This window comes from Limulus polyphemus, unplaced genomic scaffold (assembly GCF_000517525.1).
Source record: "Limulus polyphemus unplaced genomic scaffold, Limulus_polyphemus-2.1.2 Scaffold2698, whole genome shotgun sequence".
NCBI classification, from domain to species: domain Eukaryota; kingdom Metazoa; phylum Arthropoda; class Merostomata; order Xiphosura; family Limulidae; genus Limulus; species Limulus polyphemus.
This window is the reverse complement of record NW_013668308.1, coordinates 30,613-44,330: the sequence shown is the minus strand read 5'-3', so window position 1 is coordinate 44,330 and position 13,718 is coordinate 30,613. Positions and strand designations below refer to the sequence as shown.

Sequence of the window (13,718 nt, the reverse complement as noted above, 5' to 3'; positions counted from 1 at the left end):
GAGTGATTTCTTTAATCAGGGCATTAACAACCTAATTGTAAGATGAAAAAGCATCATCATAAGAATGGAAATTATTTCATTTAATAAATGTTTTGATATATAAGTTGTTCGGGTTTTATTCTCTAAAAAAAGCACCATTAATTTCTTGACGACCTAATATAAAATAAATATCGGTAGGATGCAAATATACAGTCTTATAGCCCACTTGTCATTTTAACAGCCTATTGGAATATTTACTTACAATGTTATTCTCAAAAATCTGAAAATCATTTTAGGTATCACTGGAAATTTGTTCTTGATGACATTTCTTGTTTTTCTTTTGTGTGATTGTTTTATCGTATATTATTGCAGATATCAATCCCACAAAATGAAAAATGATCAATTTCCAATAAACCTGTCGGGTTTTCTATCACCTTTTACCCTTACATCTTTAATTCCAAGACAAAATATTTAAAATAATAAAGAACAAAATCAACATCTATAGAAACCATATTATTTTCTCTATATAATGCATTGTATACTCCAATATGCAAGTAAGTTTTACTACTATAATGACAAAATATGAAGAAAATCATATAAGAGTTTTGTCTAAATGTCTTTTTATATATATAAGGTAAATTTATAATGACATAACAAAATAAAAGACATTCAAATGACAATAATTCGATTCAAACTCATTATTCCCGTATTACACATGTATGTATGTTACTACATGTAATATTTCACCACAATTAGGTAATACTGACTAATACAAAGAAATATAAACTCAAATCAAATTGTGTGTTATACTACAGTTCTTTTATAATTCAAAATTATAATCAAAAGGACATACATACAGAACCTTGAAAATAACACAACATTGTTTGTTTGTCTTGAATTTCGCGCAAAGCTACACGAGGGCTACCTGCGCTAGCCGTCTCTAATTTAGCAGAGAAAGACTGGAGGGAAGGCAGTTAGTCATCACTACCCACCGCCAACTCTTGAACTACTCTTTTATCAACGAATAGTGGGATTAACCGTCACATTATCACGCCCCCACGGCTGAAAGGACGAGCATGTTTGGTGGGACGGGAATTCGAACCCGCGACCCTCAGATTGCGAGTTAAGCGCCCTAAACACCTGACCATGCCGGGCCATAACCTAAAATAAACAATATTTAAACTGTCATTAGCCAAAACTAATACTTATAAGGCATTCTCCATTTCCTTTTTGGTGTCCACAGTTCATCATTTCAGAATTCACTTTGAAAACTTGCAAAAGCCGGGCAATTAAGCATCCACTTTCCATTTTGAACAGTGTTCGTTGGGATCAACGTGATAATTGCCCACCATTATGCGTCTGTTGTAGACATGAGTTAACGATAGGTGGGACAACCAAATCTCTCCACATTTACACATGGTAAACCAATAATTCGCGCATTAAGTCTAGCATTTGTGTGTCATTTTGTGTATATTTTTCTGTAGTCTTGTTTAATTCCACTGTAGACACCCACTAAATCTATGAAGTTAAATTCTCTCTTTTCCCATTCAAGATTATGAAAATATTTTGTGCACCAATTTATATGGAGATTATCCTCCTCACTTGTAACGACCTAAGGAAGGGAGCTCGAAAACTGTATGTGTCCATCCATCCAGTGAAGCATGCTTTCACTGCTAACTCTTTAATAACAAATATATCAGCTACCTGGAATCCTTCATTTTCCACGATCAGTTCCTTTAGGAGTCTGGAAGTTTTTAATACACACATACATAATTAGTTCAGCTCCTATTTCATGTATCTCAGTTCGTTCTACCCTACCACGTAGTAATACGTTACTAAAGCTCTGGATACCTTCTTTAATTCCTGATCATGTAATTCATTTGTTAGATTTAAATAATTCATAATAGTAGCTTGTTTGTCTATCAAATGAATAATCCCTTTAGAAATTTCTCTTTGATAATTAACCTTTTTTATTTAGCTCCCTTAAAATGTCTATAGTCGCCATTCTAAACAGATATTTCTGAATACTTCTGCCAGCATTAATTAAACCTCGTTTTGATCTATTTCTATCTGATAACGATACATTATCTTTTTGTATCATGATACTTCCTAAGACGACGTTGATAATTTGTTGCTACTTTAATTATAGCTACTCCCTGACTCGTAAATGTTATTTCATCCTCTTTATCTGTCTTACAATTTACGCTAGTCTTTTTGTTAAGTGATTGTTTGAACATGTCTAACTCATCTCCTAAGTGAATTAACAAACTGATGTAATGCAGGAATGGAATGTCTTCGACAATTATCTACTTACCACCAGACAAAATAAAGGTACCTTCTTCCACAAATACAAGTCCTACCTTATTTTCCACAGGCACGACACTTATATTCTGTCCCATCACATTTCCAAACATGAGCACCACAAGGATCTTTGTAAACCTAAAGATATGTCTACGACTCATTTGCGTAATTATAACATCTAGGATACAGATACTCGATATACACAACACATAACCATATTCTACTTGCCTCAATTATATCTTCTAAGATAGCCTATCATATTATTAAAAGCATCTATTACACTATTTCTTACCCTATCTGCATCTTCATAGACTAACTTTATGTCATGTTTTGCGCCATGCTTAATGACTTGAAAGTCAAATCTTACTCATTTTGTCCTATGTGTAGGGGTCATTTCTGGTTGATCCACTAAAACTGAAGCTCCCTTACCAAATGATATACCAAGCACCATGATGACAACCTCAGTTGGTTACCGCGACCCGTAGATACAATTTGAGGTAACAAGGTCCAAAGTGTACTTAAAACTCTAGTGATTATGTTTAGTCATATATTAAGACATCCCAATAAATTTGTATCTGCTCCAAAGATGTGCAGTCTTTGTTTTTCTTGTTTTCTTTTCTCTTTTAGAAGGGACATCATAAACTTTGCACTTATATTCTTTTCTACTGTAGTTTTGTATTCATTAATTTCTAATTATCTAATCGCCCAATTTATGGTCTATTAGATAACATCGCTCTTACTTCATTTTTTCCTGACTGGTGAATCAATTAGCAGCAGATAGTCTTATCCAAGATGCGTTTTTGTTGTTGTTGTTTTTTTGCATTCTATAGACGATTCAAAAGAGCTATAGACAGTTTGCGTTTGTCCAATTGTCTTTTTGGTCATTTTTGACATTCATGGCCTAGCTTTTGAACAAATACCTTTTTTATATTTGAAGATTTTTTTGTACCCAAAGTGGGTTATTTTAAGTCACACTATACTTTCATATCTTCATCAACTTTGAAATTAAATTTAAATCTAGCTTCATTTTTTCTTAAATGAAATCTACATATTGGAGTTTGTGCCTTTCTCTACCATTATGGCTTTCCTTTTAGATTTTATGGTTTATGAAGGTATTTTTCTTGTCTCAAAGCTAGAAACGTACTATCTTTCAACTGTGGCGAAAGAACTGAATACCATAAGGTGAAAATATAGGATATCATATACACATTTTTAAACCTGATGAATAATTCAAATATAGCGATAGAACATGAGAATGTAACACATAAACGTGACGCACTTTCCTCGAGAGTTTACGAGGGTTTATTTTGTTGAAAGTCCCTTTAGCAGTACTATAGCATAGCCTACAGTAATACTGTCTCGTAAGGTAAGAAAATAAAATATTATAATAAAAACAGCTTGATGAGTTACTCAAGATTACAAAACTACACGTTTATATTTTCTACGTAAGAAATGCTTTAGTCATGTTTGCAGAGCTATCGGTTAGCAATCAAAATTATATACTAAGGTAGTAGTTTCAACTAACACATACTCTATAAGTGAAAACTAATGAGTTTTGGCAAAAGCAAGTGCTTTTACATCTACTTAAAATAGAAATGTTCAATATTCGAACATTTATACAAACATTTTTTGTGCGATGTAATTATATAATATTCGATTAGCATGTGTTTTCAAGCTCTCGTTTTGAAATGCATCGTTGATTATATTTTATAGCTATTAGCCCCATTTTTATGTGAATGTTGCTGCTTGTTCGAATTGCAGTAAAAATCGGTGCTCAAGTTCCTTTAATATTCTATTTTTTAACTCAGCCAATTTTACATTACATCTTCATAAGGTTTGCCTGCTATATAACTTGTCTCTCTTTAGATATCATATCTTTATACGAATGACCCTCTTATTTTAGCTCCTTTTAGTTTGTATATGTAAATGTATTGATCAGATACTTCATGGTTGTGACAGTCAATCTCGCCATTCAGTTGAGAGTAGCAGTGTATTAGGCGGCGGGTGCTGCTGTTTGATTTTCTTCCCTCTATTCAACAGTTCTAAATTAAGGGTGGCTATATACGATCATTAGAAGTCTCTGAGTTGTCTTTTTATCCCACGTGAACCATAAGGTGACTTTCAGGTTCAAAATACAAAATCCCAACTAAATTTTTTTCTTTGGTTTTGTTTGTCTGTTGTAGGGCAAAACTACAAAATAGACTTTCTGCGCTCTGTACATCGCTGGGAATTGAATACTGCTGAAAAAACAACAACTTATAATTGTATTTTTCCTGATTATTTTATAGCTCTGAAATTAAGATCAATCTTTTCTAGCGTATACGTGACTATATTCCGATATTTAAATTAAGGTTATTCGATTAATCATCGAACTCGACGAAAATGCCTTATTATTTTCCACATACAGAAATCTACTTTTAAAGATTTTTATACCTAAATTTCAAATAACGTAGAAAAACTAAGTGTTCATTAGTGAGAATATTTCCTGCTAATCATTACTATTCCATTACAATGCAGCAGTGAAATTTCCGGCTGAAATTTTCTCTGTCTCAGATTGATTTTACGTACTACATAGAATAACATAACCGCAGTAATTTAACGTGATTGTGTTCAATGACGGATCTACTGTAGTGACTCTTGTTTTTATATTGAATGGGTTATTTTACATGTCTTTACTGTGAGAAAATACCGTTACTAAGCATTGTAAAACATTTACTTAGTTTATCGGTTAAGGCAAGACAAGCTTTCAAACATAACAAATACATAATGATTCAGCTTTGGCATTACATAGATTGGTTAAAGAAAGAGTGGTAAATTCCTCAGTCTTGGCTTTTTTGTCAAATGTGCTTCCAAAGCTTACTTATACTAAAAAAGTTGTTTCATGCTATAAACAAGTTGTAACAACAGAAAAGATTAGTTCTCAGTAATTTACAGTATACATTAATTTATATATAAAATAAAAAACAACATACTGGGTACAATATTTGTTTACTGCTTCTTTATTGTTAAGTTCAAAGCTGCACAATCAGTTATGTGTGCTTTCTCACTGTAGGAATCGAGAACCGAATTTGTACGATATAAGCCCTTAAGATAATTACTGAGCCACCGGGGGGTGCCATTGTAAAATAATTTAAAAATAATGAGGGTTTTGCATTACCTATGTATTATTTAAAAAACTATTTAACAGTAAAAAACTATCAATTAAACATGTAATCGATAACATGAATTTAAAATCTTGTACTAGCAGTACTGATTTGTTTAAATGTTGTTTAGTGATTGACAAAAGATCTGAATGTTAGTTATTCTCGTACATATGCTATTAGTTGATAACCTTTATTGTTATTTATAATCGCTCACAAAGCTTCCTTTATCTGACTGACAACTAACCTGTGTCATTCCAGCTTTAGGTCACTAAAAATTACCAGAAATATTTTTTTTGTATCAGAATAAATGTCTGTTTTTTGTTGTTGTTTTTTTGTTTTTTTGCACAAGAAAGAGCATATATTCTACCCTTTAAGGTTAAAAATTAGTTTTGATTTTCGAGTTAATCATTTGGAATCTAAATATATTCTTTAAGCTGAATTAATGAATGTTAATTACAATTATCCGAACGATAAAGTGTACTTTTCATTTCATCTTTTGATAAATCACTTGTCAGCCAATGGCTTTTTTTAAATCTACAACTGAACAAATTACATTTCAAGGATGATTAAGTAACCAATCAAATCCATTTGCGTGGTATAACTGAAAGTCCATTATCTATATATATGTGAGTTTTACAAAGTTGGATAAGAAAAAAAAAGAAGATTAGAATCACAGTATTTATTTTGAACAATGGAAATTTGAATACACAAAAAACTGGAAACAAAGGAAGAAGGAAAACTATGATACATAATATCACAGCGGATATGTTATTTCAAATATCTACAAACCTTCTAACTATAGTGACGCTGGTAAACACAAATTAGAACAGAGGGATTAATTATATATGTAATATGTATGCAACTCATATCCACCAAAGATAGCACATTAAGTCTTAAAGTAAATGTAAATGAAGATTTTATCAGTCCATTAGGAGATTTCATCATCTAAGCACTAGACGACTTTACTTGCCAAACTGTACATTCATGAAATGTATTCCTCGGCATAGTTTCAAGAACTTAGCTTTTCCAAAGCACGTTTTGTTTAATTTTGTCACGTACCGTGTGAGGTCGAAAAAGTTATGAACTTACGAAGGTATAAATTAACTTCGTAAAAGAGTAGTATATGTTAACAAGAATTTCATGTCCATAAAAATCAGTAAAAATGCTGTTTAGGAAAATTAGAACAGAAAAATATTTAAAACAATTTCCGAAAAAAAACAACTTAATTCATAAGGCCATATAAGTCCTTTTTTGAGGATCAGTTAGTTTTCGGGCATTCCAAATATAAAGTGGCCTGGAATTGAGTTATAATAGTATGTACGAATAGAAGAGTGTAACAGTGTAGGTCTGAGTTTAAGGAAGTAGAAATAATGTATTTATGTATTTATTTAAAAGACCTCAGTAACATTCAACAACTCTAATAATGCACTGAGTACACTTTATTATATTTATATATATAGGCCTAAATAAAATGTTTTTAATTGTGTGCCAGTTTAATGTTAAATATTATTTATGATTTAACTTTATACACAAGTGCCCAAATACTATAATAATGTGTCTAGAAACGGGACCCACGGCAAAGAAGTTTGCAAGACAGAGGAGTAAACTAAAACGATTGATTTCTCAACTAAATTTTTTGGTGGGATGTAAAAGAGAGAATCTTATTCCAAAGTTCATACAAGTAAAATGTAATATCAAAGGAAAAAAAGTAGACTATTGTGTACAAAAATGAAACAACAGATACTACACATCATGATTCAACAAAAACAAAGTGTTATAGCCAAACAAGAAAATAAGGTGTATCAACTACATTTAGCAGCAGTAAAAGAAAATGATGATGAACGTTGGATTGAATGGGAAAGTTCTACTTGGAATCGGACAAGAGAGACACTAAGAAGTATAAGTATGAATTGAATCAGAAATACACTAAATTAAAAGACAAAAAGAAAGAAGATGAACAAATCAAATTGGATACATCACCTGAAAATTATAAAACAGTTTTGGAAAATCCTAAAATAGTAAATAAGTCAGATGTGGTTCTGAATAACAATCAGTTGGAGGTATTAAATAAAGGTCTGGGTTTTGCTTATAAACAATTAAATATTAGAAATGAGAATTTAATAATGGATATAGAAACAAATCTAGATAAAGTGATAACTGATAATTCTAAAAATATAATTAGAACTGAATGGTTTAAACTTGTAAGTAATCTCAACCCAGTAGTGAAAAACAAAATGTAGATATCAAGGCTGTTAAATCATTAAAATATAATAATAATATTGTTATTTGTAAAGCTGATAAAGGAGAGCAAATTGAAGTACTTAATAAATGTGACTACCTTAAAGGAATAGAAGATATGTTAGAGACAAGTACATATAAAAAAGTTAAGAATAACCCTACTAATAAGTATCATGAACAAGTAAAAACAAGTGTTAAAAACTGTTTAACTTTAACATACGTAGAGAAGAAACGATTAATTCTAGCTAGTTTTATTACTCCGAGATTTTATGTACTTCCAAAAGTACATAAAATTAATAACAGTTTTAGACCAATAGTATCAAGTATAGGTACTTCATTGTATCAAATAGCTAAGCATATAGCCCAGAAGTATTCGTTTTTGAGAAATAAAAATAAATATACAGTTAAAAATGATTTAGAATTTGTAGAGAAAATAAAAAATGTAAACTTAAATAAGGAAGATTTGTTGGTATCATTTGATGTAGTACCCCTATTTACAAAAGTACCAGTAGAGGATGCAATTAAATGTTTGAGAAAATTGTTATAAAAAAAAATTTCAGCAGTTGAAACTATAGATATAGTTAATTTAACTAAGATATGTGTTACGAACCCATTTTTTTCTACTTAACAATAATTTCTATAAACAAAATGAAGGGTTAGCTATGGGATCACCACTCTCACCATTATTATGTGATTTATATATGGATGTATTTGAAAATAAAGCCATAAATAATGCAAAATGTAAACCTGATATTTGGGTAAGGTATGTAGATGACACATTCTTGGTGTGGAAATATGGTAATAAAGCATTAACAGCTTACTATTTGAACAGCATTGAACCATTCATACAATTTACGTTTGAAATTGAGAAAAATAATAGTTTGCCTTTTCTAGATGTATTGATGAAAAGGCATGTACAAGGTAATTTAGAAACATCAGTTTACCGGAAACCTTTTTCTGTTCTTATGCCCCCACACCAAGAATTATGTCATACTAAGTCACAAAAAATGTCTGCGTTTTATAGTTATGTTAACAGAGCTTTGAAGATATGTACTAACCAAAATGATTTAAAAAACGAATCGTTATCAATTAAATATATAGCAGTCGAAAGAGGTTTTAACCCAGATCTTATAGATAGAGCAATTAAGAAATTCACTAATACTATAATAATTGATCAAGTTAGTACTTTAAAAACTAGTTATGAAAAAAATAGAAAGGGAGGCTTAATCTTACCATATGTTCCAGGTTTAACTACTAGTTTATTTAAAATTTTCAAAAATTAACAGATATTCTACCCTATATTTAAACCGATAAATAAGATGAATCAAATCTTAGGTACTACGAATACGAAATACATTTAACTGATATAACTGGAATATATAAAATAGAATGTGAATGTGAAAGTATTTACATTGGTCAGACAAAACGTAATTTAAAATACCGCTTAAATGAGCATAAGGGATATAGTAAAAAATAAAAAAACTGAAAATTCATCCATAGCAGAACATGTACAGGAAACACAACACACAATACTATGGGGAAAAACTGTAATATTAGCTCAACCTAAAAATGTAATAGGTAATAATATCCATGAGTCGTTAGAAATAATAAAACACAAAAAAGATCATGTAGTATTAAGTAGAGATGAAGGTATGGCGAATATTTCTGCAAGAATGTGGATTAATCTCCTTTGAATGGTTTAGTGTGAATGTATGAAAAATAACATACAGGTTAATGACCTACTAACAATCTATAAATACTTTGGCAATTATCTTGTAATTCACTCCTGAGGATGACGTTGTAACGTCGAAACATGTAGAGTCGTCAACTTTTTGAAGGCCATAGATAGGCCGAAATAAAATGTTTTTAATTGTGTACCAGTTTAACGTTGAATATTATTTACGATTTTAGGGTATATACTGGTCCCAAAAACGTTCCAGAAAAGTAATCTTACTGAAATAATCAAAAGTGAAAAAAGACAATCCTATAAAGTTACTTAAAAAAAGACCTTAAAAAACCTTATATAATTAAAATGTTATAATATATAGAAAAGGTGATAAAAGTTTCCGAACTTCATGAGATCTAGGAGAGTGCAACATAACATAGAAGTAAGTAGACGATATCTTGGTTCGTGACCATTAAGAGGTTGTAGATATCATGTGCAATTACTTAAACATCGTCTACTAGAAACTTCTAATTAAAAGTAAAGATCAAAACAATGATTGAAAATGTTTGACTAGAATCAAAAAAAGAGAAAAGAAACGAATAAGAAAGCAAGTACTTCTCAAGAAATAAAAATATCGATAACCAATTCATAACTGTGAAGCCATCATAACAGTATCTCCTGTCAAGTCATTATAGCGGTCTCTCCTGTTAAGTCATTATAACAGTCTCTTCTGTTATTTATCATAACAATCTCTCCTGTTAACTAATTATAACAGTCTCTCCTGTCAAGTCATTATAACAGTCTCTCCTGTTAAGTCATCATAGTAGTCTCTCCTGTTAAGTCATTATAGCAGCCTCTCCTGTTAAGTCATCATAGCAGTCTCTCCTGTTAAGTCATTATAGCGGTCTCTCCTGCTAAGTCATTATTACAGTCTCTTCTGTTATTTATCATAGCAATCTCTCCTGTTAACTAATTATAATAGTCTCTCCTGTTAACTAATTATAACAGTCTCTCCTGTCAAGTCATTATAACAGTCTCTCCTGTTAAGTCATCATAGCAGTCTCTCCTGTTAAGTCATTATAGCAGCCTCTCCTGTTAAGTCATTATAGCAGTCTCTAATGTTAAGTCATTATAACAGTCTCTTCTGTTATTTATCATAGCAATCTCTCCTGTTAACTAATTATAACAGTTTCTCCTGTTAACTAATTATAACAGTTTCTCCTGTTAACTAATTATAACAGTCTCTCCTGTCAAGTCATTATAACAGTCTCTTTTGTTAATCTTCAAGGCAGTGTTTCCTGCTTACTCATCATAGTAGACTCTCCTGATAAGTCTTCAAGGCAGTGTCTCCTGTTAGGTCATTATAGCAGTGACTCATATCAAGTCGTCATAGCAATCTCTACTGTTAAATCATTATAGCAGTGACTCATGTTAAGTCGTCTCTCCTGTTAAATCATTATAACAGTCTCTCCTGTTAAGTCATCATAGTATTCACTCCTTTTAAGTATTATAACAGTCTCTCCTGTTAAGTCATCATAGTATTCACTCCTTTTAAGTATTATAACAGTCTCTCCTGTTAAGTTATCATAGAAGTCACTCCTTTTAAGCCATCACTGTAGTCACTCCTTTTAAGTCATCATGGCTCTCCTGTTAAGTCATTATAACATTCTCTCCTGTTAAGTCACTTTAGCAGTATCTCCTGTTGAATCATCATGGTAGTTTCCTCTGTTTGTTCATTATAGCGGTCTGTCTTGTTAAGTTATTCTATCATCTTCTCACGTGAAGCCATTATTCCAGTTCCTTGTGAGAGCTGTGTAGTAATCGCACAAGTGAAACACCGCAACAATCCCTCCTGCCATCATTGCAGTATCTTGTGTGAAACTCTCTCGGGTAAATACATCACATTTTCTCATGTGAAGCCATTATAGCAGTAACTCCTATAAAGACATCATTTCTTATATGAAGACTTCATAGCAGTCTCTCATGTGAAACAATTACAGTAGTTCTTCCTGTGAAGCTATCAATGCAGTCTCTCGTGTGAAACCAGTATAGTAGTAATCCTTCACGTAAAGACGCCATAGAAGTCTCATATGTAAAGACATCATAGCAGTCATACACGTGAGTTCATTACAAAAGTGATCACAAGAAGAAGCTACTAGCACCATGATATTAGACCACTGTGTGGTGTTGAGCATCCATTTTCACCCTTAATGTTATTTTTTCTTTTTCTTTTGTTTAATAGTAGAAAGTGAGAAATCTCTGAAGCTAACTGTAAAGCTAAACAGCCTTAATCCAGACACTTTTTTAACCTTACAGCACATTCAATGAATGGTAAAATCTCATCTTCTCTACCTCCAGTTGCTGAATCTTTAGTTTTTAAATCTTTCATGATAGCTGTTCTGTTGCCTATTGTGACGTGGTATGCGTACTCTTTTAATAAAAGCACTAGAATGTTTCTAAAGTTTAAATATGAATCCAAGAAAAAAAATTAAATTTTTATCTTCTGATTTGACGTTTACTAAGATTTCGTTTGACGCTTTTCTTTAGCCCAATTGATGTAATAAGAAAAAGTTAAACTTTCTTTAATTTTTTAATCTATATTATTAAGTTAATTGTTCTTACTGAAAAACTATTGTTCAACAGCTACTTGTTTATCTGATTAGTATTTCCAGTATTTTATATTGTGAAAATATAAAAAAGACATTTATTTTGAATTTTGACAACGTATTTCAGTAGTACGTCGATTAAAAAGATGTTGAAAACACTTTTCTAAATTTTTATGCAGAGCTATTATTGATGTACAGAGAAAAGTCACAGAGAAAAGAGACTGAAACTAACAATAGTTCTTATATATATATTTTTTTTTCTCTACTTTAGTGGTTTACTTACTTTCTATGTGACTCTGCAACTAGTAGAGAAAAAACACGAACGTCTGAATATTATAATATATGTGGCCCATCGATACTGGAGGTAAGTTGATAAAGATAGTAATTTATTAGTCTGTCCTCAACATTAAAATCTAACTCTTTATGTTCCTCCGAAAGTGAAACCCTTAATGTTCCTCTGCTCCTAATATAAAAGAAAGACGGGCATGCATAAAATATGAATTTAACATCATATTCTAGAATGCTCTTTGATATGCAATTACAATAACCAATTATAAATACAACGAACAATATAATTATTGGTCTTTTGAATATATTTTAATAATTTTAAAAATTTCATACTTTAACATCTCTTGGCATTTCGGCTACTTTTCAGACTAGCGCCCCCTCTTGCTTTCGTCATCTGTCTCACAATGTTAATCCCCTTACTGGGTTCTGGCCCTCTGTGGCACGAAAGTATCGATCACGTTGTGGAAGGTTGTCGGAAGAAATGGTGGACCAACCTGCTCTTCATTAATAACTTTTTAACCACAAAGGATGTGGTAAGTGAACAAAAATAATACACGGTAAACAAGTTTGAATCAGGATGACTCGAGGCCAATTGACGCAGTTAGAGACCATGTGACTTGGTTAAAGTAGGTCGAAAACCTATTCCATTTTTGAACAAGTCACAAGTAATATCATTTGACTTTTGATGATGTCACAAAACTGGTTAAGACATTCAGTGTTAAAACAAAATTTTTGAAACATATATTTTATTATCACTCAATTTTAATACCAGAAGTATATTACATTATTATCAGAATCTAAAAAATAGAGATAGTGGGAAAAAAATGGTTTGGAAGATGATCAGAATTTTCAATTCTATCTTTGCAATAACTTTTAAAGAGCATGGCTTGATGTAGGAATATTTCAGAAGAATATGAGAATTTGTATTTTACAATTTTAGTAGAAGTTAATGTGAGAAGCTTACAAAATCAATACTAGGAGAATGTTCACAATTTTCTGTCTCACATTTTTCAACAGAGGTTTGAAAATTCATTTCGGTAGTGAAATAGACATAACGTAGCCCATCTGATAATTGTGAAGATGTACTTTAAATGTTACTTGCACATCTGGTGTTAAATTTATTAGCATTCATGAACTGTGCAATATCCAATCGATAAACTATGAAACGTATATGGAAATAAAACACCGTCAATTTTGGGTTTATGTTAGTTTATTTTTAGTTTTAGTACGGTGGAATGTACTAAGCACCCTCACCAAATCATAACATATATGTCATTTCTAAAATTTGATGGTTTGAAGCACCTGCTTTTATAACTTGTATAAAAGTACACAAAAGGATTACTGCCTATTGAAACTGAAAGGTACTATTGATCTTATAAGATATATATATATTTATATATACCGTATTTTTTGGAGTATAAGATGCACCCTTATTTTGAAGATAAAGTTTTGGGGAAAAAAAGCTACAGTCGCATATGCAAGATTTTTATTGAACAA

At 31.2% G+C, this 13,718-nt stretch overlaps 1 protein-coding gene across 1 annotated transcript in view; it reads left to right on the top strand.

Annotated features, from left to right (window-relative positions):
• Nucleotides 1-13,718, top strand: part of LOC111087823 (nose resistant to fluoxetine protein 6-like) — a 43,088-nt gene that overhangs the window by 18,162 nt on the left and 11,208 nt on the right. Inside the window, exon 8 of the mRNA XM_022395861.1 lies at nt 12,589-12,754. Within this exon, the coding sequence (XP_022251569.1) occupies nt 12,589-12,754 (166 nt within the window). The remainder of the gene's footprint in view (nt 1-12,588; nt 12,755-13,718) is intronic.